Here is a 26,543-nt window from a genome sequence, read left to right on the forward strand (position 1 = left end):
GCAGGATGCAGCATGCTTAGGGCTGGTGCAAGGGGATGACCCAGAAAGTTGTTATGGGGAGGGAGGTGGGAGGGGGGTTCATGTTTGGGAATGTGTGTAAGAATTAAAGATTTTAAAATTTAAAAAATAAAAAACTAAAATTAAAAAAATAAATAAATAAATAAATCACATCTGTACTCATTCTTTCCCCCTAGCTTTCTCACAACTGTTCATTGTAAATGCTCAAACCACCTGGACTCATTTAAAATAATTTTTTTATTAGGCTTTTCATTATCTTGAATCAACACCTTTTTAACCATGAAATTCCATGTCTGTAGTGAATTCCTACCCCAACCCCTTCCTCTTTGTTGCCTTCAGAAAGGTATGTAAGGCATATAGTAAAAATCTTTCCTTGTCCCCTAATTGCTCAGTTTCCTTTCAGAGGTATTCTGTGTGTTTACAAGTTTCTATGCACATATAAGAATAGAGGTGATTTAGCGTTTTAGAGTGTGAACTCGGGATCCAGGCTGCCAAAGTTTGAAGTGTGGATTCTCTTACTAGATGTGTGGTTTGGGCAAATTATAGTACCTACCTCATTAAGACTTTTGTGAGGATTTTTCATGGTAGTGCCTGGCATGTGGTAAGTTCTCAGTAAATATATGCTGTTTATATTGTTTTGTTGTTGTTATGTGACAAAGCAGAATACATTGAAAAGAGAATGGCATTTACTATCAGGATAGGTTTGAATAGAGCTTCCTGGTTACTTTGCACGTAAGTCATTAACTCAAGTTAAACCTTAGATGGTTTCCTTATCTTTATAACGGGGGAAATCATATACAGTTTTGATATGGTAAACTAAAACGTATAAAGGAAAGAGCTTTGTACATGATAAAATGCTCTATAGAGATTATTGGTCACATCATTTTACTTTCCCTTCTAGGAAAGATCACAACATTTCCGTTGGTTATAAGAAGTGAAGTCTCTAAAGATTTCAGAAATTTGTGACAGGTATGCCGTTTTGCTCTAGAAATTATTTTAAATTCATGTGCATGCATGCTAAGTCACTTTAGTCATGTCCAATTCTTTGCAGCCCTATGGACTGTAGCTCACCAGGCTCCTCTGTCCATGGGATTCTCCAGACAAGATACTGGAATGGGTTGCCATGCCCTGCTCCAGGGGATCTTCCTGACCCATGAATCAAACCCAGGTTTCTTATGTCTCCTGCATTGACAGGCAGATTCTTTACCACTAGCACCACCTGGGAAGCCCCTTTAAATTCATGCTTTTTTAAAAAAATTTTGCTATGACTTGCTTTAGTGTTAGTCTTAAATTTTCAGATTATGTTTATGTTATTTATATGGAAATACCCTTAAGGGAATAACATTAGGGTAAATATCTCTATTTATGGAAATGTCAAGATTCTGACATCAGGATTCTATAATTGATATACTTAGCATAGATTCAGTTCAGTTCAGTCGCTCAGTCATGTCCCACTCTTTGCGACCCCATGAATCACAGCACACCAGGCCTCCGTGTCCATCACCAACTCCTGGAGTTCGCTCAGACTCACGTCCATCGAGTCCGTGATGCCATCCAGCCATCTCATCCTCTGTCGTCCTCTTCTCCTCCTGCCCCCAATCCCTCCCAGCATCAAAGTCTTTTCCAATGAGTCAACTCCTCGCATGAGGTGGCCAAAGTACTGGAGTTTCAGCTTTAGCATCATTCCTTCCAAAGAAATCCCAAATAGCATAGATTAGTAAAGTTAATTTAGTAAGACTTAACTTTTAAGGAAAAAACTTTTGGGGGCAACATAGAAAGTATTAGTCACTGCCTATAAAATTTTCTTCATGGTTTACAAATGTTTTATTTGTCTGTAATGATAACAGTTGCTGAAGAATATTCATCTAAGTAGATTATACTACATATAAAAAGCAGTCCACTCTGATGTACTTTATGATGATTTACTCTGTTGTTAGAAGATAGGCATTCACTCTTTTTTTGAGGGGAATATTTTTGGATAGAGTGATAGTCTCCCATATTCTATTTAATAGTGTCATTCCCAGATTCTTAGTAGTCAGTGTTCTAGTCAGAGTTTAGTAAATAGTAGAGCAGGATTCTAGTCAGGCAGTATGGATCCTAAGTTCAGACTTCTGAACATTTCACCATAATGCTGTGAGAAGGAGAATGACTATGAACAATTACCAATGGCCTTGACAAAAAAATGAATAAAAGAACTTTTGGAAATGAAAAATACAAATACAAAATTTAAATTCAATAGATAGGTTTAACAATAGATTAGGGAATGTGTGAGCTGGAAGATGACCTGAAAAATAAACAAAATGCAGAGACACAGATGGACCATATGTAAGAGAAGAAAAGAGAATTTGAAAATTGGGGCAGAGATTGCTAAATTCCCTTGATTTCTTTTTCCATCTGAGTAATCACTATTAGTCGGAAGCTTTGCTCTCCAGCTATAGCTTCCATCTCAATGTCTTTCTGGTAGGAGACTCCCAGGGATGGGGGAGCCTGGTGGGCTGCTGTCCCTGGGGTCGCACAGGGTCGGGCACGACTGAAGCGACGCAGCAGCAGCGGCTGATAGTGAGGCTTGACTGTGTGTTGGGTTCAGCAGTTTGGATACAAGTGGAAGTTATTTGTGCATAGGTTTTAGCTTTATGGTTTATGCCTACAAGAAGAAAGATACGCCATCTCCTTCCTTCTTCCTTCCCATAGACTGGAATGTGGGCATGGTGGGGGACTATTTTTAGCTGTGTGGCACAGGGCAGTACTCTAAGGATGACAGAGCAACAAGATACAAGAGCTTAGCTGAGCTGCCAAACCAGTCCTGAACTATCCCTTTCTACCATCGTGTGAGAGAGGAAAAAACCTTGAATTTTGTTTAAGCCATAGTAGAATCTCTTACTGTATCAGCCCAGTCTCGTATTAACCTTAACCAATACAAGAAAAGCATAAGAAGATCTAACAGTTATCAAAGCAGAATGCAGATGTGAAGAAAAGTCAAGTAGAAATAATATTTGAAGAGTTTATAATTGAGAATTTCTAAAATTGCAAAAAGGCATAAATTCAAGAACTGTATCCTAAACAGGAGAGGAAAAAACAATACCTAAACATGTCATGGTTAAATTTGCACATAATGAGGAATCTTAAAAATAGTCTGAAGAAGACAGATTACCTTCAAAAGATCTACTATTAGACTAATTTATTAAAAGGAAAAATTGAAACTGAAACCAAAAGAAAAGAATAACTATGGTGTGCTGAGAATAAATAACTATTAAAGCTAAAATATCTTTTAAGAGTGTAGGTACATAAAGTTTTCAGAAAAATTAAAACGTTTTACCACCAGTAGAATATCATTAAGAGAAATTCTAAAAGATACACTTTAGGTAGAAGAAACAGATCCCTGATGGAGGCTCTGAGACACTCATTGGAAAAGAAGAAAGGCTGAAAATGAAAGAGCCAGGCATTCAATCTAAATTAGAAAAAGGACAGAATAAAGAAAAGAAGGAAATAATAGACATAAAAGTAAATATTAAAGAAATGTAAAAGAAGCCAACAGTGAAGGGTCAGCAGAGCCAAAGTTGATTTTTAGAAAAAGACTAATAGAATTAACAGATCTACTAGGATGGATCAGAAAAGAGACCATAATAAAAGAGATGAAACTACAGGTGCTACAAAGTTTATTATAAATGAAACATGTATACTTACTAACACATTTTTTAAGGAATAACTTCAAATGGTAGATTATCGAATTTGTTGCATACTAGTATTAAACCTTTCAAGACCACTGGTCAAATTTGCCAGAAATTTTGCTCCTGAAAAAGTAATATGGTTGGATTAAACATTTTAATCCTTTACCTGAATTTGTAGAGAATATCAAGGGTACAACGAATGGAATAATTGTCTCAGTCATAATTTATTAAAAGTTATAGTAAAAACTTGTTTGGGGATAATTGATGGATGAGTTTCTTTTAGAATGGTAGTATTTGTGATCCTTTTTAATATATGAAAAAGGAAGTGTCATTTAGTAAAGAAATGTACTGTGCCAAGTCGCTTCAGTCATGTCCGACTCTTTGTGACCCTGTGAGCTGTAGCCACCAGACCCCTCTGTCCATGGACTCTTCAGGCAAGAATACTGGAGTGGATTGGCATGCCCTCCTCCAGGGGGTCTTCCTGACCCAGGGATTGAACCCATGTCTCTTATGTCTCCTGTATTGGCAGGCAAATTCTTTACCACTAGCACCACCTGGGAAGCCCTCAAAGAAATGTAAGAACCTGAGAAGCAGTGGAGACATTGTGCTTTTAAAAGTTTTTCTACTTTTAAGTTCTCGATGCTGGTTCGAAAAAGTGATGGCACAGTACTGAAAATGGTCTATAATTTAGTGTTTTCTTTCTTTCTCTTTAAAAAAACATTGTCACCAGCCCTGTAGTTCATATTCACACTGTTCGGTTGATTTAGATAGTGTACTTAAAGAAGATGCTGACTTACAGGGACAAATTCCTTATTTTCTGGCGGAGCAGTAGAAATAGCAGTGGTCAGGGAGCTCACCTTAGTGCTCTGTGATGACCTAGAAGGGGTAGGAGACTCAGGAGGGAGGGAATATATGTTAGCATATAGCTGATTCTCATTGTTCTACAGCAGAAACCAACATAGCATTGTAAGGCAAGTATACTCCAATTTAAAAAATATATACATATATATATATATTTATATATATACATGTAAACACACACAGATAATTTGAGTTTAATTCCCAGCTTAAAGCAAACTGGAAGCTTTCCCAAATGTTAGAATTCTAGCTTCTCTTGAAAATTTGTGAGATATGGTAATATTGGGACTGCATTCCTTTGTGGTGTTGGGGAAAATAAAATCATAGACAAAAGAAAAGAATTAGTAGTGGTAACCTCTGTAGATAGGCACTTTGAAGCACACCAACACATAAAGTCCTAGATTGCTAGACATCTGCAGGCCTAGAGAGCAGCTGGTACAGATTACAGCAAGCTCCAGGAAGGATTTTGATGGGAGCAGGGGAGAGAAGGGTATGATATTGATAGATTATCTGGCAAGTTTGAGTAGAAAATGTTGGTAGACAATTCCAGAATAAACACACATTATATGAAAAAGGAAATGTAATCTTAGTATATTATTTTGCTGTGTGTTAAGAGAGCTAGAATTCTCACCTACCATAGTAGCAATATCTAAAACTAAAGATCAAGAGATAGGAGTATAAATATCTTATTCACAAGTATGGAGAACACTCAGAGAAAGAACTAGAAGTTGGAAGTAGGTTAAGGGTTAGGGCTTTCCTGATGGCTCAGATGGTAAAGAGTCTGCCTGCAATGTGAGAGACCCAGGTTCAATCCCTGGGTCAGGAAGATCTCCTGGAGAAGGAAATGGCAACCCACTCCAGTATTCTTGCCTGGAAAATTACATGGACAAAGGAGCCTGGCAGGCTCTAGTCTGTGGGATCACAAAGAGTTCGACATGACTAAATGACTAACACACACACACACACACACTCTCTCTCTCTCAAGGAGATACAGTGACTGCTGTTTTTATTATAAGCCTTTTCATAATGCCTGCTAATAGTACTAATTAGCATATATTACCTTTAAGAGAGTGTAAGACCTAAAACCAGGAGAAATATCAATAACCTCAGATATGCAGATGACACCACCCTTATGGCAGAAAGTGAAGAGGAACTATAAAAGCCTATTGATAAAAGTGAAAGAGGAGAGTGAAAAAGCTGGCTTGAAGCTCAACATTCAGAAAACTAACATGGCATCTGGTCCCATCACTTCGTGGGAAATAGATGGGGGAAACAGTGGAAACAGTGTCAGACTTTATTTTTTGGGGCTCCAAAATCACTGCAGATGGTGATTGCAGCCATGAAATTAAAAGACGCTTACTCCTTGGAAGGAAAGTTATGACCAACCTAGACAGCATATTGAAAAGCAGAGACATTACTTTGCCAACAAAGGTCCGTCTAGTCAAGGCTGTGGTTTTTCCAGTGGTCACGTATGGATGTGAGAGTTGGACTGTGAAGAAAGCTGAGCGCCGCAGACTTGATGCTTTTGAACTGTGGTGTTGGAGAAGACTCTTGCGAGTCCCTTGGACTGCAAGGAGATTCAACCAGTCCATCCTAAAGGATGTTCATTGGAAGGACTGATGCTGAAGCTGAAGCTCCAGTAGTTCGGCCACCTCATGTGAAGAGTTGACTCATTGGAAAAGACCTTGATGCTGGGAGGGATTGGGGCAGGAGGAGAAGGGGATGACAGAGGATGAGATGGCTGGATGGCATCACCAACTTGATGGACGTGAGTCTGAGGAGTGAACTCCCGGAGTTGGTGATGGACAGGGAGGCCTGGCGTGCTGCGATTCATGGGGTCTCAAAGAGTCCGACACAACTGAGCAACTGAACTGAACTGAAGAACCTAAAATTTTTGCAGAGGAAACAGAATGAATACAGAATTTGAAACTTATCATTTGAAAAAGGAAATAGAACTGCTTATTGCAAAAGAGCTTATTGTTGGGGAAATAGCTGTCCTCAAATATTTGAAGGAGTAGCCTGGGAGAGGAGTTCTCTTTATTCTGTTTAGCATCAGAGGCAGGGACCCAACAAGTAGCCACTACAGAGAAACAGCAATGTAAAATTATCCAGAAATGGAATGTACTCTATTTAGTGAGTATAGAGTTCAAAGGAGTAGATGACCATATCTAGGGATGTTTTTAGAGTGAATTGCCACAAAAGAAACGCTTACTGTAGTTCAGGCATTCTGTTGTTAAATACTGAATTCAGTATTTAAAACAAGAAAAGACAAAGCCAGCTAGTAATATAGCATGTTAGAAGATTTGCTACATGCAAGATAAGTGTATTGTTTTCTAAGTTTGTCATCGTAATCTTCATAGAATAAACTTCTGTCGTTTGTGATTTGCAGAATTAGGATTTAGGAGGATTTCTTTTTATTGGGATTACTGATCTATTTTGTCTTATTCCTATACTCTTTTCTTTACCTTTCTTTTGTGTTCAGTTTTCATTTTGTGACTCTGGCACTGGTCAAGCTTTCTGTGCTTGTTTTTCCTCTAGTGATTTTTAAGTTATATGTGATTTAGTTGTTGACATTATATTTTTCATGCTTTGATTTATATTTTTTCAGTATATGGAAAAAGAGAGGTTCAGTATCTTTATGCTCTTCCCAAGAAGAGAAAGACTTTTAACATACCTTCCTTTCTATCTTCTCCCAAACTAAAAGGTTGAGATAATCACAGTTTTATTTTCAGATTTTTGTACTTACTTTACAGTGATAATCAAATACTTAGTTATAATTTTTGCTGATATATATTTTTATTATCATTCAGCTCTGATCCTTTACTTTCCATCTTCATTTCTTCTTTGACCCATATATTATTTAGGATTGTGTTAACTTAAAAACATTTTGAGATTATATAATTATATTTTTGTATTGGTTCCTAATTTAATTGCATTATAGTCAGAATGTACACTTTGTATGATTTCAGTCCTTTGAAATTTGTTTAAACCTGACTTATGGCCCAGCATTGTCTGTTCTAATAAATGACCCATATGCAATTTAGAAAAATGTGTAATTTGCAGTTGCTGGGTGTGGGGTGTGGTGTTTTATATATGTCATCTGAGTTAAGTTGATTCATTATTTGGTCAAATCCTTAATACATCCTTACTGACTTTGTCTTCCTTTTCTCTCAGTTACTGAGTTTGTTAAAATCTAATCCTGATTTTGTGTTTGACTAGTTTTCCCTTTGGTTCTGTCAACTTTCACTATATGTATGTTTTGTCTTGCATTTTAATTTTCATTTTTCCTATTGAATATGTACTCATGTAATTAGGGATATTTAGGTTATCCATTATTTTCAGTTTGTCCATCTGTTCTTTGTTCTTTTGTTTTTTCCTTTCTACCTTCTGTTTTTAGTAGTCAAACCATTCACATTGTTGTGGCTTAAGACAGTAACCAGGCTTCCTGGATAGCTCAGTTGGTCACGAATGCGCCTGCAGTGTAGGAGACCCTGGTTTGATTCCTTTATCGGGAAGACCCGCTGGAGAAGGGACAGACTGCCCACTCCAGTATGCAATGGCCTTCCCTGTGGCTCAGCCAATAAAGAATCTCCCTGCAATGCGGGACACCTGGGTTTGATTCCTGGCTTGGGAGGATCCCCTGGAGAAGGGAAAGGCTCCCCACTCCAATATTCAGGCCTAGAGAATTCTAGTCCACGGGATCACAAAGAGACATGATGGAGCAGCTTTCACTTCAAGACAATAACCATGTATTATTGTCCATAGTTTCTTGAGTATGGAATTAGGGAATGACTCATCTAGGAAGATCTGGCCCCAGGTCTCTCCTCTGAGTGTTGCAGTCAAATGGTGGCTGTCTGGAATTATCTTCTTTATTGATAGGTCTCGCAGCTGGGGCTCCTCTGGCAGCTCTGTCAATCTCTGTGGTTATTCCAAAGTGGCCACTTCAGGGCAGCCTTTTAGCTCTGGGCCCAAAGGCATGACTTCAAATAGAGATCCAGGAGGAATTTCTGGCACCCTTTCTAGCTTCAGAAGTCATACAACACCACTAATGCATTATTTAATTTTTAATTTTTTTTTTTACAATTTATTTATTTACTTTTTGGCTACACTGGGTCTTCATTGCTTTGCATGGGCTTTCTCTGTTTGCGGCAAGCAGGGGTGCTTCTCATTGTTACGGAGCACGTGCTGTAGGAGTGTGAGCTTCAGTGGTTTTGGCCTGAGGGCTGTGGAGCGCACATTCAGTAGTTTTGTCTGGGCTTAGTTGCTCAAGGCACGTGGGATCATCCCAGACCTGGGATCAAACACTTGTGCCCTGCATTGGTGGGCGGATTCTGAACCACTGGACTGCCAGGCAAGTCTCTCCAGGGTCTTTTATGTAGATTTAATAGCTTCACAGTTTTTCAAGGACATTACATTTATTTTACAGTGTTTTATAGATCCTCTTAATTCTGTTTTCTTTGGCTTTTGTTCTGCTGCTTGTTGGATTTATTGCCTTTTGTCAGATTTTACTCAAATCAGTGACTAATTGTCTGCTCTTTTTGAGAGTCCCGGCTTGGCTCTTCTGTTTCCAGGAGCTTATCTTCTTTCATTTGGTAAGGGATAGGAAAGTACTGTTGAGCTGAGTTACCTGGTTTTAGAATGTAAAGACTAATTTATAAACTTCATTTGTAAGTGTATTATGTCTGATTATTTTATCCCCATATATATCCTCCCCCCAAAGTACTAGTCTTGAGAAAAACAAGAGGAGAAAGTATCAAGGAAGATACTCTCTCAGTGGGATAGTACTGTGACTTCACGTTACAGAAACGATTGACTTTCCATTATGATGTACTATGAGGAACGTTGTTCTTTATTTTAGAAAGTTAAGTCTTACCATCATTTCCATATTACTTACCACCATCCCCACCCATACCCAGTATTTTGTGGTCAGTTGTCAGATTTAAAATATTCACAGCTTCTGTAAATATTTAAATATAACCAACAGTATAACTGCTTGTTAAGAAGTTTCAGTGTTCCCTAATGTAAAACATTTTTTATCCAAAATTTCTTGTCACAACTAAATTTCCTTTAATGAATTTTGTTTCATAGGTTCAGTTGTACAGGAGAAATCATTTCATCTTGTAATTAGTTTAAATATTTAAAAACAGAAAGCAGGTCTATTTGTATCACAGGGAAAATTGTTATGTTATTTTGTGAAATTTAGAAGTAGTTTTACTGAAGTTTGAAGCATGAAAAAGTTGTTATATTATAACTTGGGCCATAGTGTTAGGGATTCAAGATTGACTTAAAATGTAAACATAGTGTAATGTTTATTCTTCTCCTCCTTATTTGTCAGGGAATCTTAACCAGAGTGAGAAATTTTCTGGTGCTGTGTTGGGAGTGCAGGGCACAGGAGATTTCCATAAAAAGGCATGGGATTTGCTTGGAAGAACGTAGTGGTTTTCTAACTTGGCAGTAATAAGTTAGAACTAACCCCCTCTAAAAAGAAAATATTCATCTACATTATTCCTCATTGGTATTTGTATGTGATTCCTTATCTAAGCTATATTATTATTGTATTTGCATGTGTGCATATGTGTATACATTTATAATCCATGGTACTTGTTTGGTGTAAAAAAATGATTTTCTGTGCTTACAAAACATGTGAAAAATAACTCTGTAAGTTGACTGTCTTGCTCCTCAAGTTGAGGAACAGGGGCCAAATATTTTGTTGTTATAGAATACCCAAAATAATTTGGCCATGTCTGAGTGTGTTTCCCCAAATGCTGTTGCCCTAGGAGGCAATTTGGGAAGCATAAATGAGCCTTGCTATATTAGGATTCCCTCTCAAAAGATACATATTTTTGGATAAGAGAGATGATGAATTTACCTCTTATTAAAATGACAGTAATCCCCAGACTGAGAATCACTGGGAGCCTGGAAAAGGGGGTTAGGGATATGGGGATCTGTCTCTTGTGTTTAATAGTCAGCTTTTTTGCACCCCATAGAAATGAAAGGATTACTTGGTACAGATAAGAGTTAATAGGATTACTAGTATCCAGCACAGACATCTCCCACCTCATTTATTCCTCAGGTTCCTGTTCATCTAGATAGTAAAATGTGGTTGTTTCTCAGAGTTCAGTTCTTAGCTTTCTTCTGTTTTCACTGAATTAATAAATTCTCCTTGTTTGATCTCATCTGCTGTGGTTTCAACTACTACCATCTTCTTGTAACACCCACTCCTAAGTCCTTATTGGTTTCTGCTGAGCTTCCAGACTTGGTCTATCAGTTGTTTACCTACTTTTCCTGTAGGCATCTCAAACTTAATTTTTGGCAGAAAGATTTAACTTTCTTTTTAAATCTTCTTTCATATTTCCTATGTTAATTGGAGGAGGTGTGCCACCAGCCCCCTAAATTGCCCAAGATAGATACCTGAGAATTATCCTGACTGTTCTTCAATCCTCTTAATAAAAGCCTCAGTAATAACCTTTAATCAGCTATGGAGGCATGTCAGTTTTACCTTCAGAAAACCACTGCCCGCCTTCAGCTGTAGAGCTACTATACAGGCCTGTGTCATTTCCCACCTGAGCTATTACAGTAGCTTCCTGCGATTCTGTCTCTGATCTCTCTTTTCCTTTGATCTCCCTTATATACTGTATCAGTTTTCTATATTATAATTATATATTTGTGTATACATTACTTTAAAAAAAAAATCATTGTTTTTTCCTCATTGCTTACTAGATAAAAAGTACTCTTTAACGTGGCAAATGCTTTTGTAAGCATAACCCAGTCTCCATACCTGGCTTCAATTTCCATACCTGATTTTTAAACCCTGTGTTTTACTCATGCTGAGCTATGCCGTATTCCCTGAATCTTCTGTATCTAACAGTTTGTAGTATTTGTTCATGCTGTTTCTTCTGCTTAGAATGCCTTTCACTACATACCTATAACATTCCTCTTCAGCTTTTCACTTAGCTTTTATGTAACCTCTATTTAAAAACTATCCTGGGCTCTTTGTTCCTCCATCCTTCCCCAACCCTTTAATCTTGTCTCTATAATAACTTTGTTTGCAACTATATTGTAGTTTTTTTTTCCTCTGTGAGCTCCTTGAGGAAGGAAACAGATACTTTTTTTTTTTTTTTGTCCCTGGTATCTAGTATATATTAACAGACCTGTTACCTGGGAGATATTTTAAAAATATTTGATTCAGAACAACAGCTATTCTTGCTGTCATGTCTGTTGCATAGTCTACTAATTTATCCTTACTGTGTTACTTAGTTCTGGCCACTATAACAAGTTATCATAACCTGGGTGGCTTAAACAACAGATTTATTTCTCACTGTTCTAGAGGCTGAGAAGTCCAAGATCAATGCCCTAGCAGATTAGGTGTTTGGTGAGGACCCACTTCCTGGCTTGTATTTGGTTGTCTTGTATCCTCACATGGCAGAGGGCAGAGAAAAGCAAGCTCTCAGCCTCCTACAAAGGCATAATCCCATACATGAGGGCTCTCTGCCCTTATGACCTCATATAATCCTAATTATCTCCCAAAGGTCCCACCTCTTAATACCATCATATTGTGGGGAGAGCTTCACCGTAAGAATTTTCAGGGGGCATATTCGGTTTCTAACAGTATGTATATATATAACTGTTTTGGGGCTTCCTTGGTGACTCAGTAAAGAATCTGCCTGCAGTCCAGGAGACCCAGGTTTAATACATGGGTTGGGATTATTCCCTGGAGAAGAGAATGGCAACCCACTCCAGTATTCTTGCATGGAGAATTCCATGGACAGAGGAGCCTGGTGGGCTACAGTCCATGGGGTTGCAAAGAGTCAGACACAACTAGTGCTTTGACTTTCACATATACCTGTTAGTCTGAGAAATTTCCTCCCTCTTTCCCGTTGAATTTCCTAAATTAATTCTATTGAGCTATAATTTATATGTAATAAAATGCACCTATTTTAAATGTACAGTTCAGTAAGTTTCGATAAATCTGTATACCCATGTAACTACCATCATGATCAAGATAGAGCTCACTTCCTTCATGGTGAAAAGTTCCCTTTTGCTCCTTTGTAGTCTTCCCTCCTGCCCTGTCAGCACTGGCCCCACGTGGCTTTCTGGCACTGTAACTGAGATTTGTATTTGGAATTTTATGTGAGTGGAATCATACAATATTCAGTGTCTCGTGTTTGGCTGATTTTACTGAGCGTGTTTTTCAGATTCCTCTGTGTTACTGCATCTGTCAGAAGTTTCTTTATATTAATAGTGTTCCATTGACTGGATATACCACCATTTGCCCATTCACCTCTTGAGGTATACTTGTATTGTTTCTGGATTTTGGCTAGTTTGAGCACCAAGAGCTGAAGTTCTTTTTTTTTTTTTCCCCCAGCTTGACTTGTTGAAAATACTTTTACATACTGAATTTCTTTAGCCCCTGTATTAATGATCTATTCTTGTGTAACAGATGAACCCAAACCTTACTGTCTTAGAACAACAGTAATTATTTGTTGTCCCTCACTTTCTAAGGATTAGAGATTTGGGAGTGGCTTGACTGGAAGAGTCTGTCTCATGGTCTCTTGAGGCTACAATTATCTGAATTAAAGCTTGACTATAAGACAGGCTTCAAAGGTGGCTGGCTCACATAATTGACAAATGGGTCAGAGGCCTCTTAGAATGGTTGATTGTCCTCATGACATGGTGGTGGTTTCCCTCAAAGGGAGTGATCCCAGAGACCATGGTCCAAGCAGTGCCTTTTAGATGATAATCTTGGAAGTCAGATATTGTCTGCCATTTTCTGTTGGTCACATAACCAATCTTGAGTAAGCATGGGAAGAAACTACACAAGGATATGAATACGAGATGGAACAACACAAGTTAGGACTACCAAGAGGCCAGGATCCTTGGGGGGCATCTGAGAGGATGGGTACCACAGTCCCTTTTGTCAAAAATGAATGGAACATATATCTATGGTTTTAATTCTGGACTTCATTTGATTCTACTGATCTGTGTTTGTCCTTAGTCTAATACAACACTGTCTTTGTTATTGTAGTTTTATAGTATGTCTTGAAATCAGGTAGTATAAGATGTTTTCTTTTTTTCCCAAAACTATGGTGGCTATTCTTTTTTGTATTTTCATATAAATGAAGTCGTCTTATCAGTTTCTACACAAAGATTGTGATTGTGATCACATTGAATCTGTATATCAATTTGAGGAGTCTTGATATCTTAACAATGATATGGACATATCTTATGGCATATCTCTATAATCATTAAGCCCTTAACCAGACACATTTTGTAGTTTTAATACAGAAGTCTTGCACACATTTTGTTACACTTATCTAAGTATTTCTTATTGGATACTATTATAAATGGTATTTTTAAAATTTCATTTCCGGTTCTTTTCCAGTATGTGAAAATATAATTGCCTTTTTTTGTATCAACCTTTTATCCTGAAGCCTTGCTAAATTCACTTCTTAGTCTGGTACCTTTTTTTTTTTTTTTGGCTTATTCCTTTTAGGATATTCTACATATAGAATCGTGTCGGTCTGTGAAAAAAGTTTCATTGCTTCCTTTTGCATAGGCTTTTAGGCTTAAAACCTACCATGGACTTCACAGGTAGCACAGTGGTAAAGAATCCACCTGCCAGTCAGGAGACTCAAGAGATGCAGTTTGATCCCTGGATCAGGAAGATCCCGTGGAGGAGGGCATGGTAACCTGCTCCAGAATTCTTGCCTTGAAAAATGCCACGGACAGAGGAGCTTGGCAGGCAGCAGTCCATGAGGATGCAGAGTCAGACACAGCTGAGCACACACACAGACCCTACTATATATAGCCTAGTAGTGTTGAACGGAAGTGGTGAGTGTGAACATATTGGTAGAAGAAGAAGAAAACACAATACCAATAGATGCAGGAAAAGATTAGGAAAAAATCTAGCATCCATTCCTGAGAACCCATATAAAAAAGAGTATAGCAAATAGTATAAAGAAATCTGAAACCAAAATGTTTGAGAACACTGACTAGAGTAACCTAAAATGCTAACTGGTTAGAACAGGTAGGGAGTCATAATCTAGAGTCCCTAGCACTTGTACAGAAAAAAAGATACATCTTTATTTTTTACTAACCTCTAAATGTTAGTCAGGTTAGTAAATCAACCCTGAATAATCGTTGGAAGGACTGATGCTGAAGCTCCAGTACTTTGGCCACCTGATGTGAAGAGCCAACTCATTGGAAAAGACCCTGATGCTGGGAAAGATCGAGGACAGGAGGAAAAGGGGGCAACAGAAGATGAGGTGATTGGATGGCGTCATTGACTCAGTGGACATGAGTTTGAGCAAACTCCAGGAGATGGCGAAGGATGGGGAATTGTGGCGTGCTGGAGAAGGCCATGGCACCCCACTCCAGTACTCTTGCTTGGCAAATCCCATGGACGGAGGAGCCTGGTAGGCTGCAGTCCATGGGGTCGCAAAGAGTCGGACATGACTGAGCGATTTCACTTTCACTTTTCACTTTCATGCATTAGAGAAGGAAATGGCAACCCACTCCAGTGTTCTTGCCTGGAGAATCCCAGGGATGGGCGAGCCTGGTGGGCTGCCATCTGTGGGGTCGCTAAGAGTCGGACACGATTGAAGTGACTCAGCAGCAGCAGCAGCAGCAGTCTGTGCAGTTGCAAAGAGTCAGAGGGCTTAACAGTAACAATAACAGCAACCTCTAAATGAAATTTAGTGCTTGTTTCTATTTTGGATGCAGGCAACAAACCACAGTGGTAATGTTAGCATCAACTGTGACTTTGTCACTAGTAAATGTTACTTTCAACTTTTCTTATATTTGTTTGTTTCTTGAGGATAACATATAACTAGGTCTTGCTTTCTTTTTTTATCTTGCCTTTGAATTTGAATGTTGGAATATTAGAATAGATGATTTACATTTAATATAATGATGTGGTTGCCTTTTAATTCTATCCTGTTTTGTATTTCTCCCATCTCCTCTGTACTTTTTTGTTTGCTTGTATTTTTCCCGCTGTTTCGTGGGTGAATTGTGTTGTTCAGTATTGCATTTTATCTCAGCTCTCAGCTTATTAACCAACCCCTTTCTCCCCTGCCCTTCTACCCCTGTTGCTCTAGTATGTACAGTATGCATCGTTAATATATAACTGAAAGCAAAAGTGAAAGTTACTCAGCCATATCCGACCCCATGGAGATTCTCCATACAGTCCATGAAATTCTCCAGGCCAGAATACTCGCGTGGGTAGCCGTTCCCTTCTCCAGGGGATCGTCCCAACCCAGGGATTGAACACAGGTCTCCTGCATTGCAGGCAGATTCTTTTGCCAGCTGACCACCAGGAAGGCCTGATACATAATTATCTACCTTCAGATAATACAGACATAACGTAAGAACCTTGAGCATTATTCTTCCTGTTCCCTTCCTTTCCTATGGTATATTAAGTACATGCTAGTGAACATTTTTCCTCTCCTCAGTTTTTCTTTTCTTTTTTGGGGATCTGAGGATTTTTTATTTCACTTTCGTTTTTGAGGGCTATATTCATTGTATTTAGCATTCTAGGTTGACCATATTTTTCTTGAAGCATTTTTGAAAGATGTATTTTCTTTTGTCTTGCCTAGCTTCTTGAGAAAATCTATATATTTTCCTAACTTAGTTCTTCTATATCTAAACTTTTTCCTTGGGCTTCTTATGATTTTCTCTTTTTGACAACTTTCAGGAATTTTATTATTGTGCATTGTTCTTTTCTTTGTATTTATACTAGGGAGAGGACTCATTGAATTTCTTGGATCTGTGGATTTATAATTTATCAAATTTTGAAAGTATTTTATTATCTATTTTATTTTTCAAATCCCTCCCCGCGCCCCATTCCAGTTACAAACATATTAGCCTACCTAATAGCTGGATATTGTCCTGTGGTTTTCTTCTTCTTTCTTCTTTTATTTCCCTTCTTCCTTTTCTTTTCTCCCTCCTTCCCCCTCTGTCTCTCCAGCTTTACCCTCCTTAAGGTGTCATCACTCAGTCGTGTCTTTGTGACCCCATGGACTGTAGCCTACCAGGCTCCTCCGTCCATGGGGTTTTCTAAGCAAGAGTACCGGAGTGGGGTGCCATTTCCTTCTCCAGGGGATTCTTATTGCAAGCAGATGCTTTACCCTCTAAGCCACCAGGAAAGCCCTTATCATCAACTTTTTTCTATCTTTATCTCAGTTCCTTTGAAATTTCCTTCTGCAGTGTTTAAGATAAGCGCATCTGGTTATAATTCCATTTCAGATGTTATTTTTGAACATTAAAAGTTCATTTTGGTTGTTTTTTATGTCAACCATTTCTCTCCTCATTATATTTTCCTTTAAATCCTTGAACATATTTATCATATCAGTTTTAGAGTTCTTACTGATTAATTCCATTTTCTCAGTTCTGGGACTGTTTCAGTTGACTCATACCACCCTAATTTCAGGTCATATTTTCTTTGTCATCTATATTAATTTCTTTGGATGCTGTGGACATTGTAAATTTTATATTATTGAATGGTGGAATTTTTTTTCTTCTTTAAAAATATTTTGGACTTGTCCTGACAGGCAGTTTTTTCTATGGATTGACTCAGTCCTTTGAGGCTTGTTTTTAAGCTTTTTTTGGAAGCATGTAGAGTATTTTTTTCTTGAAGAGATCTCTAGTCTTTCCCATTCTATTGTTTTCCTCTATTTCTTTGCATTGATTGCTGAGGAAGGCTTTCTTATCTCCTTGCTGTTCTTTGGAACTCTGCATTCAGATGGGTATATCTTTCCTTTTCTCCTTTGCTTTTTGCTTCTCTTCTTTTCACAGCTATTTGTAAGGCCTCTTCAGACAGCCATTTTGCTTTTTTGCATTTGCTTTTTCTTGGGGATGGTCTTGATTCCTGTCTCCTGTACAAACATTTCATGCAAAGATGGGCTCAATAAAGGACAGAAATGGTAGGGACCTAACAGAAGCAGAAGATATTAAGAAGAAAATACACAGAAGAACTGTACAGAAAAGATCCTCATGACCCAGATAATCATGATGGTGTGATCACTCACCTAGAGCCAGACATCCTGAAATGTGAAGTCAAGTGGGCCTTAGAAAGCATCACTATGAACAAAGCTAGTGGAGGTGATGGAATTCCAGTTGAGCTATTTCAAATTCTGAAAGATGATGCTGTGAAAGTGCTGCACTCTATATATCAGCAAATTTGGAAAACTCATCAGTGGCCACAGGACTGGAATAGGTCAGTTTTCATTCCAGTTCCAAAGAAAGGCAACGCCAGAGAATGCGCAAACTACCGCAGAATTGTACTCATCCCACATGCTAGTATAGTAATGCTCAAAATTCTTCAAGCCAGGCTTCAGCAATACATGAACTGTGAACTTTCAGATGTTCAAGCTGGTTTTAGAAAAGGCAAAGCAACCAGAGATCAAATTGCCAGCATCTGCTGGATCATTGAAAAAGCAACAGGGTTCCAGAAAAACATCTATTTCTGCTTTATTGACTATGCTAAAGCCTTTGACTGTGTGGATCACAATAAACTGTGGAAAATTCTGAAAGAGATGGGAATACCAGACCACTTGACCTGCCTCTTGAGAAACCTGTATGCAGGTCAGGAAGCAACAGTTAGAACTGGACATGGAACAACAGACTGGTTCCAAATAGGAGAAGGAGTACTTCAAGGCTGTATATTGTCACCCTGCTTATTTAACTTCTATGCAGAGTACATCATGAGAAACGCTGGGCTGGAAGAAGCACAAGCTGGAATCAAGATTGCCAGGAGAAATATCAGTAACCTTAGATATGCAGATGACACCACCCTTATGGCAGAAAGTGAAGAAGAACTAAAGAGCCTCTTGATGAAAGTGAAAGAGAAGAGTGAAAAAGTTGGCTTAAAGCTCAACATTCAGAAAACGAAGATCATGGCATCTAGTCCCATCGCTTCATGGGAAATAGATGGGGAAACAGTGGAAACAGTGGCTGACTTTAATTTTCTGGGCTCCAAAATCACTGCAGATGGTGATTACAGCTGTGAAATTAAAAGACACTTACTCCTTGGAAAGAAAGTTATGACCAACCTAGACAGCATATTAAAAAGCATAGACATCACTTTGTCAACAAAGCTCTGTCTAGTCAAGGCTATGGTTTTTCCAGTAGTCATGTGTGGATGTGAGAGTTGGACTATAAAGAAAGCTGAGCAGCGGAAAATTGATGCTTTTGAACTGTGGTGTTGGAGAAGACTCTTGAGAGGTCCTTGGACTGCAAGGAGATCCAGCCAGTCCATCCTAAAGGAGATCAGTCCTGGGTGTTCATTGGAAGAACTAATGTTGAAGCTGAAATTCCAGTACTTCGGCCGCCTCACTGGCAAAGACCCTGATGCTGGGAGGGATTGAGGGCAGGAGGAGAAGGGGACCACAGAGGGTGAGATGGTTGGATGGCATCACCAACTCAATGGACATGGGTTTGGGTGCATTCCGGGAGTTGGTGATGGACAGGGAGGCCTGGCGTGCTGCAGTTCATGGGGTTGCAAAGAGTCGTACACGACTGAGCGACTGAACAGAACTGAGAGGATTTTTTTTTTACTCTAGGGTTTGTTTAGTGAAGTGAAAGTTGTGTCCAACTCTGTGCAACCCCATGGACTAAGCAGTCCATGGAATTATCCAGGCTAGAATACTGGAGTGGGTAGCCTTTCCCTTCTTCAGGGGACCTTCCCAACCCAGGAATCAGCCCAGGTCTCCCTCATTGTAGGTGGATTCTTTACCAGCTGAGTCACCAGGGAAGCCCTGGTTTGCTTACTTCTGTACCAAAGTATGAACGGGAGAGCCCTGGTGGCTCAGCGGTAAAGAATCTACCTGCCAGCGCAGGAGGCATGGGTTCAGTCTCTGGGAAATCACATGGATAAAGGAACCTGGCAGGCTAGATCCATGGGGCCACAAAAGAGTCAGACACAACTTAGCGACTAAACAACAAAACAAAAAGATAGGAGGATTCTGGAATTTCAAATGAATTACCTTTTTCCAACAAAGAAGACCGCTGGTCAGAACTTTGGATAGTTTTCAGGAAAAACAAACCAACAAAAATGAAAAATCTCATTTTATGTAATAGTTGTATGTTCTTAGGCTATTCTTAGCATGTTTATTAATCTTTGATTTTTTTTGTCTTTCAGATTGTCAGTATTTAAACAGACCACATCATGCGTGAGTACAAGCTAGTGGTCCTTGGTTCAGGAGGCGTGGGGAAGTCTGCTCTGGTAAGTTAGCCAGCTAACTATAATGAATTAATATAATACAAAAAAGATGTTCATATTTTCTTGCCGTACAATTTTTAGTCACTAAAGAGAAAAAGTGGCAGTGTTTTTATATGCCTAGTATCTGGCTCACCAGGGGACCCAGACTCATTGAATAACCATGAATGTGTATTTTTATAATGGTGGCTCTTCCTTTTTCATTTACCAAATATTTGTTAACTATCTATAATATGTCAAACATTAGTATTTGTGGTTTAAAAGAAAGAAATTATTCTCATTTCTAAGGAATTTACATTCTAATGGGGACGACTGATCATTAAAGGTACCAGTGGAATAATTCCTATCCTATCCCACCCCAGGCTTATATAGCATAAAGGTCATTTTTTGTACACATGCTGTATTTATTTATTATTTATTGAGCTTCTACAACATCAGACTCTAAAGTTACAACTGTGAACAAAATAGTGACAGTCTTCTTCATAGAGATAAGAAGGGAAGTTGGAGATACTGCAAAAGAACAGACTATTTCTGCAAGGTTCAGTAAGTTACAAATAAGCATATCAGTCACTTCCTTGGGAATAGAATTGGAAAAAGTGGTAAGAAATAGGTTTTGTTATCATTACATATGCTTTTGTGTCTTTTTCATTTTTTCCTATGTCCATGAATTACCATTTTAAAATAAATTAATTAATTAAAAATAGAAATCCATAGGAATTAATGAGGTTGTCTAGGGAGGGACTAGAGAGAAAAAAGTCAGGACAGTGCTCTGAGTACCTCTCAACCTTGAAAGAGTGGGTAGGATTGAAGGATCCAGGATGGAACAATGTGTCTTTGTACTTGGATATAAAGAGTACCTTTACATGACTGCAGAAGTCATAACACAGAGGTAGCTGGTTGTGATCAAAGCAGCTTCAGTAAGGTGATGAAGTCATAACCATCCTGGCTGGATTGAAGAGTAAATGAGAGCTGAGGAGATGGAACCACTATTATAGATAGTTGAAGCTGACCATATTCAAGTTGACCTATTTAGTTCAAGCTAAAATAGTGTATAATACATTTCTCTGGCTAATTGAAGTGTGAATGACTTTTGAATCTCAACTGGCAGATAAGAAAAATATCTACTACTGGGGTGAATATGAAATGTGACTGTGCTTATAAATTTAATACACTCAATAAATTTTAATTCCCTCTTTTTTTCCCCTCCACAATTAGAAAGCCTGTTTCAGAACTTTTTAAAATTTATAACTTTTGCCTCTATCCTTTGAGGGCATGAGATAAAAATTGCTATAGATATATAAAGGTGGGTAATAGGAAACACTGATAAATTTTCACGTTTTAGTGAATGAGAATCCATGTCCTTATGTGTATCCTGGTTGTATTTTAAAACTTAATATAGTAATATTTAACAGTGTAATGTCATCTGACCATTTTTAACATGACGACCTCCTTTCATAAATATACTCTTAATTATGAATGTGTCCTTACATGGAAAAACAATGATACTTTATATTTACATGTTCACCCGGAGTTTTCACATAATTTCACTTAAATGACCTATAAGAGGGGCAGGTTTTTCTTCTAAGTCCTTAACTTTTATCTGCTTTTTTTTCCCCAGACAGTTCAATTTGTTCAGGGAATTTTCGTTGAAAAATATGACCCAACGATAGAAGATTCCTACAGAAAGGTAAACGTGAAACTTGTATACACATGCTTACAAGTATCCATGGAATAGCTTTTTTGAAAATAGTTTTGAGAAATGATACAGATACTCTATCTATTTTAAAAAGTTTCACCAAGACAGACTATTGCTTAACTATAGAGAGCTCTGTGTTCATACTGATTGTTAATCTTTCTTTAATGTATGCATTTAATGATGGGAATTTTCTTAATGAAAAAAAGTTGCATATAAATAAGTATATTTTTTAGGTATATTTTAAATTCTTTTTATGGACTAAAATTAAGATCACTTTATGCTTAAGGTTATACTGTGACTGAAAGTTATGTTTATTTAGTTAAATAACTTCAAAAATATTTCATCTTTAGACTTAAAAAATTCTATGTTTGGATTCTGTGTAATTCTATAAGGGTGGATGCATGGCACTGTACATTTTTATCCCAGCCTATAGAGAGCACAACGCCAAGAGTAAAACTGCTAACCATGGACTCTGCATGATGCTGTGTTGATGTAGATAGGTTCATTGGCCCTCCCACATGTGCCACTCCGATGTGAGTCGGGTGCTGATACGGAGGGAGGCTAGCAAGGAGCAGGGAAGGGATATATGGGAGCTCTGTACTTTCTGCTCAGTTTTGCTGTGAACCAAAAACTACTTTTTGAAAAATAACACTTATTTAAAAGGAAAATAAATGTTAATAGTTGGTCTTGACAAAAAGTACTGTTTTACTTAATTATAAGACTAGCTAGAATTGTGGAGAACTTTCATGATTTTATTTCCCGAGTATGTTATGGGGTAGAAAAGACAATGCCATAAGAAAGCCTGGTAGGCGCCCCCATCCAAAAGATTAAACCTGCCTTTCAACAAATAAGAAAGGGCTGTGTTGTCAGATGTTCTAGAATTTACCTTAAATAGTACTGTAACTCTTGCTGAATTAAGTTCATTAAGCCTACCAGCAGAGCAGTTTCATTATCTGCAAATTGGAAACAAAATTGTGATATATTGAGAAACCACAGACCTAATTCGTTATTCATTGAACATGCCCCCTCACAGATTGTGCAGATTATTATCACATGAGTCCCATAAGTGGTGGAGTATGAGTTTGTAGAATGGCCCATGGTCCTCTTCATCAATCCTTTATTTGACACAGAAGCAGTTTTAAATAGTCCTTAGGTTAACAGGTTTATTTTTAGAAGGCAGTGTTGCATTACTGAAATTTCCCCCAAATAAGTTGCTGGTTAAAGCTTCAACTATAAACAGAGATCTGTACCTTGAGTGCTGAAGCACTTTTCTTAATCTCATATTTATTAAAAATTTTCCAAACCATTAATAGTTGGTACTTCTTTTGGCCAGCCTTCTCTTCTTCTGTAAAGCCCTGGGAAAACAGAATTTAGTACATGAAATTTCACCTTATGCACACAGCTTTTCCAAAGAAGTACCTTTTTGTTAAGGTCTTGAGAACTGTATGAGTTCCGTGTTATTGTGTTCCCTTTATCTCTTCAATTTAAATTTTACTCTGTATTAAATTTGGGGCACATTTTAGTAAAACTTTGACAACTTGAATGTGAAAAGTGGTCAGTTTTCTTTACTCCCAAATCTTGGCTATATTTTGAGCTACTTGGTACTTTTGTGCCTTGTTTTGAAGACAATATAAATATACACACTTTATGCTGGTTTTTTTTTCCTTTTAGAACTATACCTGTTTATTGCTGTTTTTCTTAAATTGCAGAATATAACCACTGCCTTCTAATAATAACAGAAATCAATGCTCATATTTCAGGGTGGTCAGAAAAATATCTAAACTGAGCATTAACAGTCCTGGTAGAATGTGTTTGAGACCTCCTATTCTTTATTATACTACCAAGTTAGGTCTCCACCAATATAGCAAACTGCTGGAGAAAGGCTTCCAGTTGTTAATAGGAACTTTGAGTGAAGAGGTGAGAGGAAAACAGACTGACATTTTGATGTTACTTTTTTATTCTCCTCCACCCCCAACCCTGACCCCAACAGCAAGTTGAAGTAGACTGCCAACAGTGTATGCTCGAAATCCTGGATACAGCAGGAACAGTAAGGATGTTTCTTTCTCTCTCTCTTCCTTTTTCTTGTTAGATTTTAATTTGTAAACAGGTTTTTGTCACCTGATTGATTCCTCTGAGTAAAAACTATTGTTCTGATTAAGAACTTAAGTCTCTAAATGTAAAACTTCTTAAATTTTCTTACGTGCATTAAATGTACTTAATGCCCACATATCACTATTAAATTGTATGTTGAGTTCACCTACAGAATCTGTGTGTTGAGTTTCTTTTTTCCTGTATTGAGGTGAGGGTTATGCTATTACTGCTCTTTAAAAAAAAAAAAAGATATTTAAGGTATTTTAAATCCAGAATTTTAGTTAAAATAGATATTTCTCTGGGCTTAAATAATACTGTCTCTTGATACCATGGTAATTCATTTATTTTAAAAATTGTTTTTGCTTTTTATTAACATTATAACATCTCAAGGGACTAGTGATATAGAAGTGTTTTCTGACAAAAATCTTTAGGATTATTTCGAGCCTCATTTTTCATATCTTTAAATGAGTATAATGATGATAGTACATTATAGGGTGCTTGTAATGATCAAATGGGGCTTCCCTGGTGACTCAGTGGTATAGAATGCACCTGCCAGTGCAGGAGACTCGGGTTTAGTTCCTGGGTCAGGAAGATCCCCTGAAGAACTAAACGGCAACCCACTCCAGTATTCTTGGCTGGGAAATCCTATGGACAGAGGAGCCTGGTGGGCTGCAGTCCGTGGGGTTGCAGAAGAGTTGGACGTGACTTAGCAGCTAAACAACAACATTGATCAAATGAGATGGTGACTATAAATCATTTGGCACAAAATACCTATAATATAGTTAATGAACTCTATGTATTTGCTTTTATTTTCATTATCTTCACTTGTCATTACCTTTTTAAGTTTTTTTATTGATTAATGATGTTTTATTCTGCCGCAAAAAAATGCACACATTAAATGATTTTCTTTTTTTTTCTCCATATGTATAGACTTTTCCTATTAGGCAGTGCTCTAAAATGAATGGCATTCTTAAATGTTTTAAGTTGTTTTAAAATTCACAAATATCCCCCATTATAATTTTATAAATGGTGAGAAAGTTTCAGATCAAAAAACATGAGAAGACTGGAGCAATTAGAGTACAAATTATACCATATTTTTGTATCCTTTTGTGGGAAAATGGATCTTAATTCCAACAGTAGCCTTGTATCAGCTGAATTGAGGTCGCTCCCTCTTTCCACTTTCCCCAGCCCCCAATTTTCCTAGCTTCTGAATCAGCAATAATTCTCCTTTGTTTCCAAAGACCCCAACAGTTAAAAAACTTAAAAAAAAAAAAAAACAAAAAACTTTTTACTTCTTCCTTTCATACTTCCACAACTGTGAGGACATTCTTCTTCCTCATGTCCAAATTAAAGAAGTTTTCCTCCACTGCAGAGATCCTCCCTTATTTTCTCAAATATCTTGTATTTCTCCCATCCTAGCAGTCAGCATGCTGTTATAATTTTCTGTATATTTGTCTATCCCCAGTGCCTTGCATAAAGGTTGGAAAGTAGTTGATGCTCATTAGTCTTATTCTAGATCAATTCTTTCTCCTTTAGGGTTGCTCACTTTCTCCAACACTGCTTTAGTCCAAAGTGTTGGTGATTTTGGTATCCAAATAGAATCTTTATGGGTAATATAGATGATTTAGTAGCTTGGCTTGTCAGTTTCTTGACCTCCACTCTGCTTCATTCATTCATTCCCATGTCTTTACTCTAGACTGTATGATAACCAATAACGTAATACCATCCTAAATTTCATTTTCAAGTGTCTTACTCTTCACTCACCATCTTGTTTCTCCAGCTCACTTCCTTTCAAACCCTTCAACTTCTCTGGGACCTGCAGTCTGTTTATTCTAACATCTTTGATTATCCCTCATATCTTCAAGCCCCTCTTTTCGTAGCTCCAAGCACATGATCTGTCATTCAGGATACATCCCTCACATGTATCCTCAGTTCCCTTGACTTTTTCAGCAAGCTTTGATTCAGTAGTCCATTATCCTCCTCTGTGAAAATTTTATTCATGTGACTTCCAGGAAACAATGCTTGCCTGGTTTTCTCCTTGTATCATTCATTGTTTCTAAGTCCTGTCCTGATTTGGCTTCATCTCCCCAACCTGTTAATGTTGGAGGGCATCAGGGTTTACTCCTTGAACTTTTCTGAAAACACTACCTTGGAGATCATCTTTTGTAGCACCAAAATAATTTAATTAAAATCTAGATATATAAAAGAATTATATACAGTTTTTCTAAATCACACAAAGCCAAATTAAAGTGAGGACTTCCCTGGTGGTCCAGTGGCTAAGACTCCACCCTCCTGCTGCAGGGAGCATGGGTTTAATCCCTGGTCAGGGAACTAAGACCTGCATGCTACAGTAGCCCAGCCAAAAAAAAAAAGAAAAGTGGTTAATATTTCCCTTGTAATTCTTACAGTTTGTTGTTTTTAGTCAGGTAAATAGGAGACAGGAACATGCATCTCAGATTTTCCAGAAGCTGTGTATCATGTCTTTAGGTTTCCTGTCACTATAACATGTAATAAAGAATTCAGTAGCTAACTTGTTATTATTCTGTTTTAAATTTTTTCCATTTTAATGTTTCAATTCAGTACATTTAAGGAGGAGTCATATTTATAATTTATTGCATGTTTTGATTATAGGAGCAATTTACAGCAATGAGGGATTTGTATATGAAGAATGGCCAAGGGTTTGCACTAGTATATTCTATTACCGCTCAGTCCACGTTTAATGACTTACAAGACCTGAGGGAACAGATTTTGCGAGTTAAGGACACAGAAGATGTAAGTATTTCTCTCTATATATAGCGTATTGCCATGTCTCTGTGGCCAAATATAAAATATCCATTTTCTCTATCAATAGGAACTCGGAGGGTATCTACCTTGTGCCTAAAAGAGGCCTGGTAACCAAAAACAATTTTAAGCTTTCTAAATTTACCCACAGATAATATACTGAGAGGACATCCCAGGTGGCTCAGTGGTAAAGAGTCCACTTGCCAAGCAGGAGACA

At 37.8% G+C, this 26,543-nt stretch overlaps 1 protein-coding gene across 29 annotated transcripts in view; it reads left to right on the forward strand.

Annotated features, from left to right (window-relative positions):
* Nucleotides 1–26,543, forward strand: part of RAP1A (RAP1A, member of RAS oncogene family) — a 77,484-nt gene that overhangs the window by 39,976 nt on the left and 10,965 nt on the right. For 16 of the 29 annotated variants that reach the window (XM_069600214.1, XM_069600234.1, XM_069600314.1 and 13 more), the window contains 5 exons: nt 920–987; nt 19,681–19,764; nt 21,377–21,445; nt 23,445–23,501; nt 26,177–26,317. In XM_069600214.1, the coding sequence (XP_069456315.1) occupies nt 19,708–19,764; nt 21,377–21,445; nt 23,445–23,501; nt 26,177–26,317 (324 nt within the window). In that variant the 5' untranslated portion in view covers nt 920–987; nt 19,681–19,707. The remainder of the gene's footprint in view (nt 1–919; nt 988–19,680; nt 19,765–21,376; nt 21,446–23,444; nt 23,502–26,176; nt 26,318–26,543) is intronic. The other 13 variants (XM_069600225.1, XM_069600348.1, XM_069600402.1 and 10 more) reach the window with 1 other exon arrangement.

This window comes from Ovis canadensis, chromosome 1 (genome assembly GCF_042477335.2).
Source record: "Ovis canadensis isolate MfBH-ARS-UI-01 breed Bighorn chromosome 1, ARS-UI_OviCan_v2, whole genome shotgun sequence".
Taxonomy (NCBI): domain Eukaryota; kingdom Metazoa; phylum Chordata; class Mammalia; order Artiodactyla; family Bovidae; genus Ovis; species Ovis canadensis.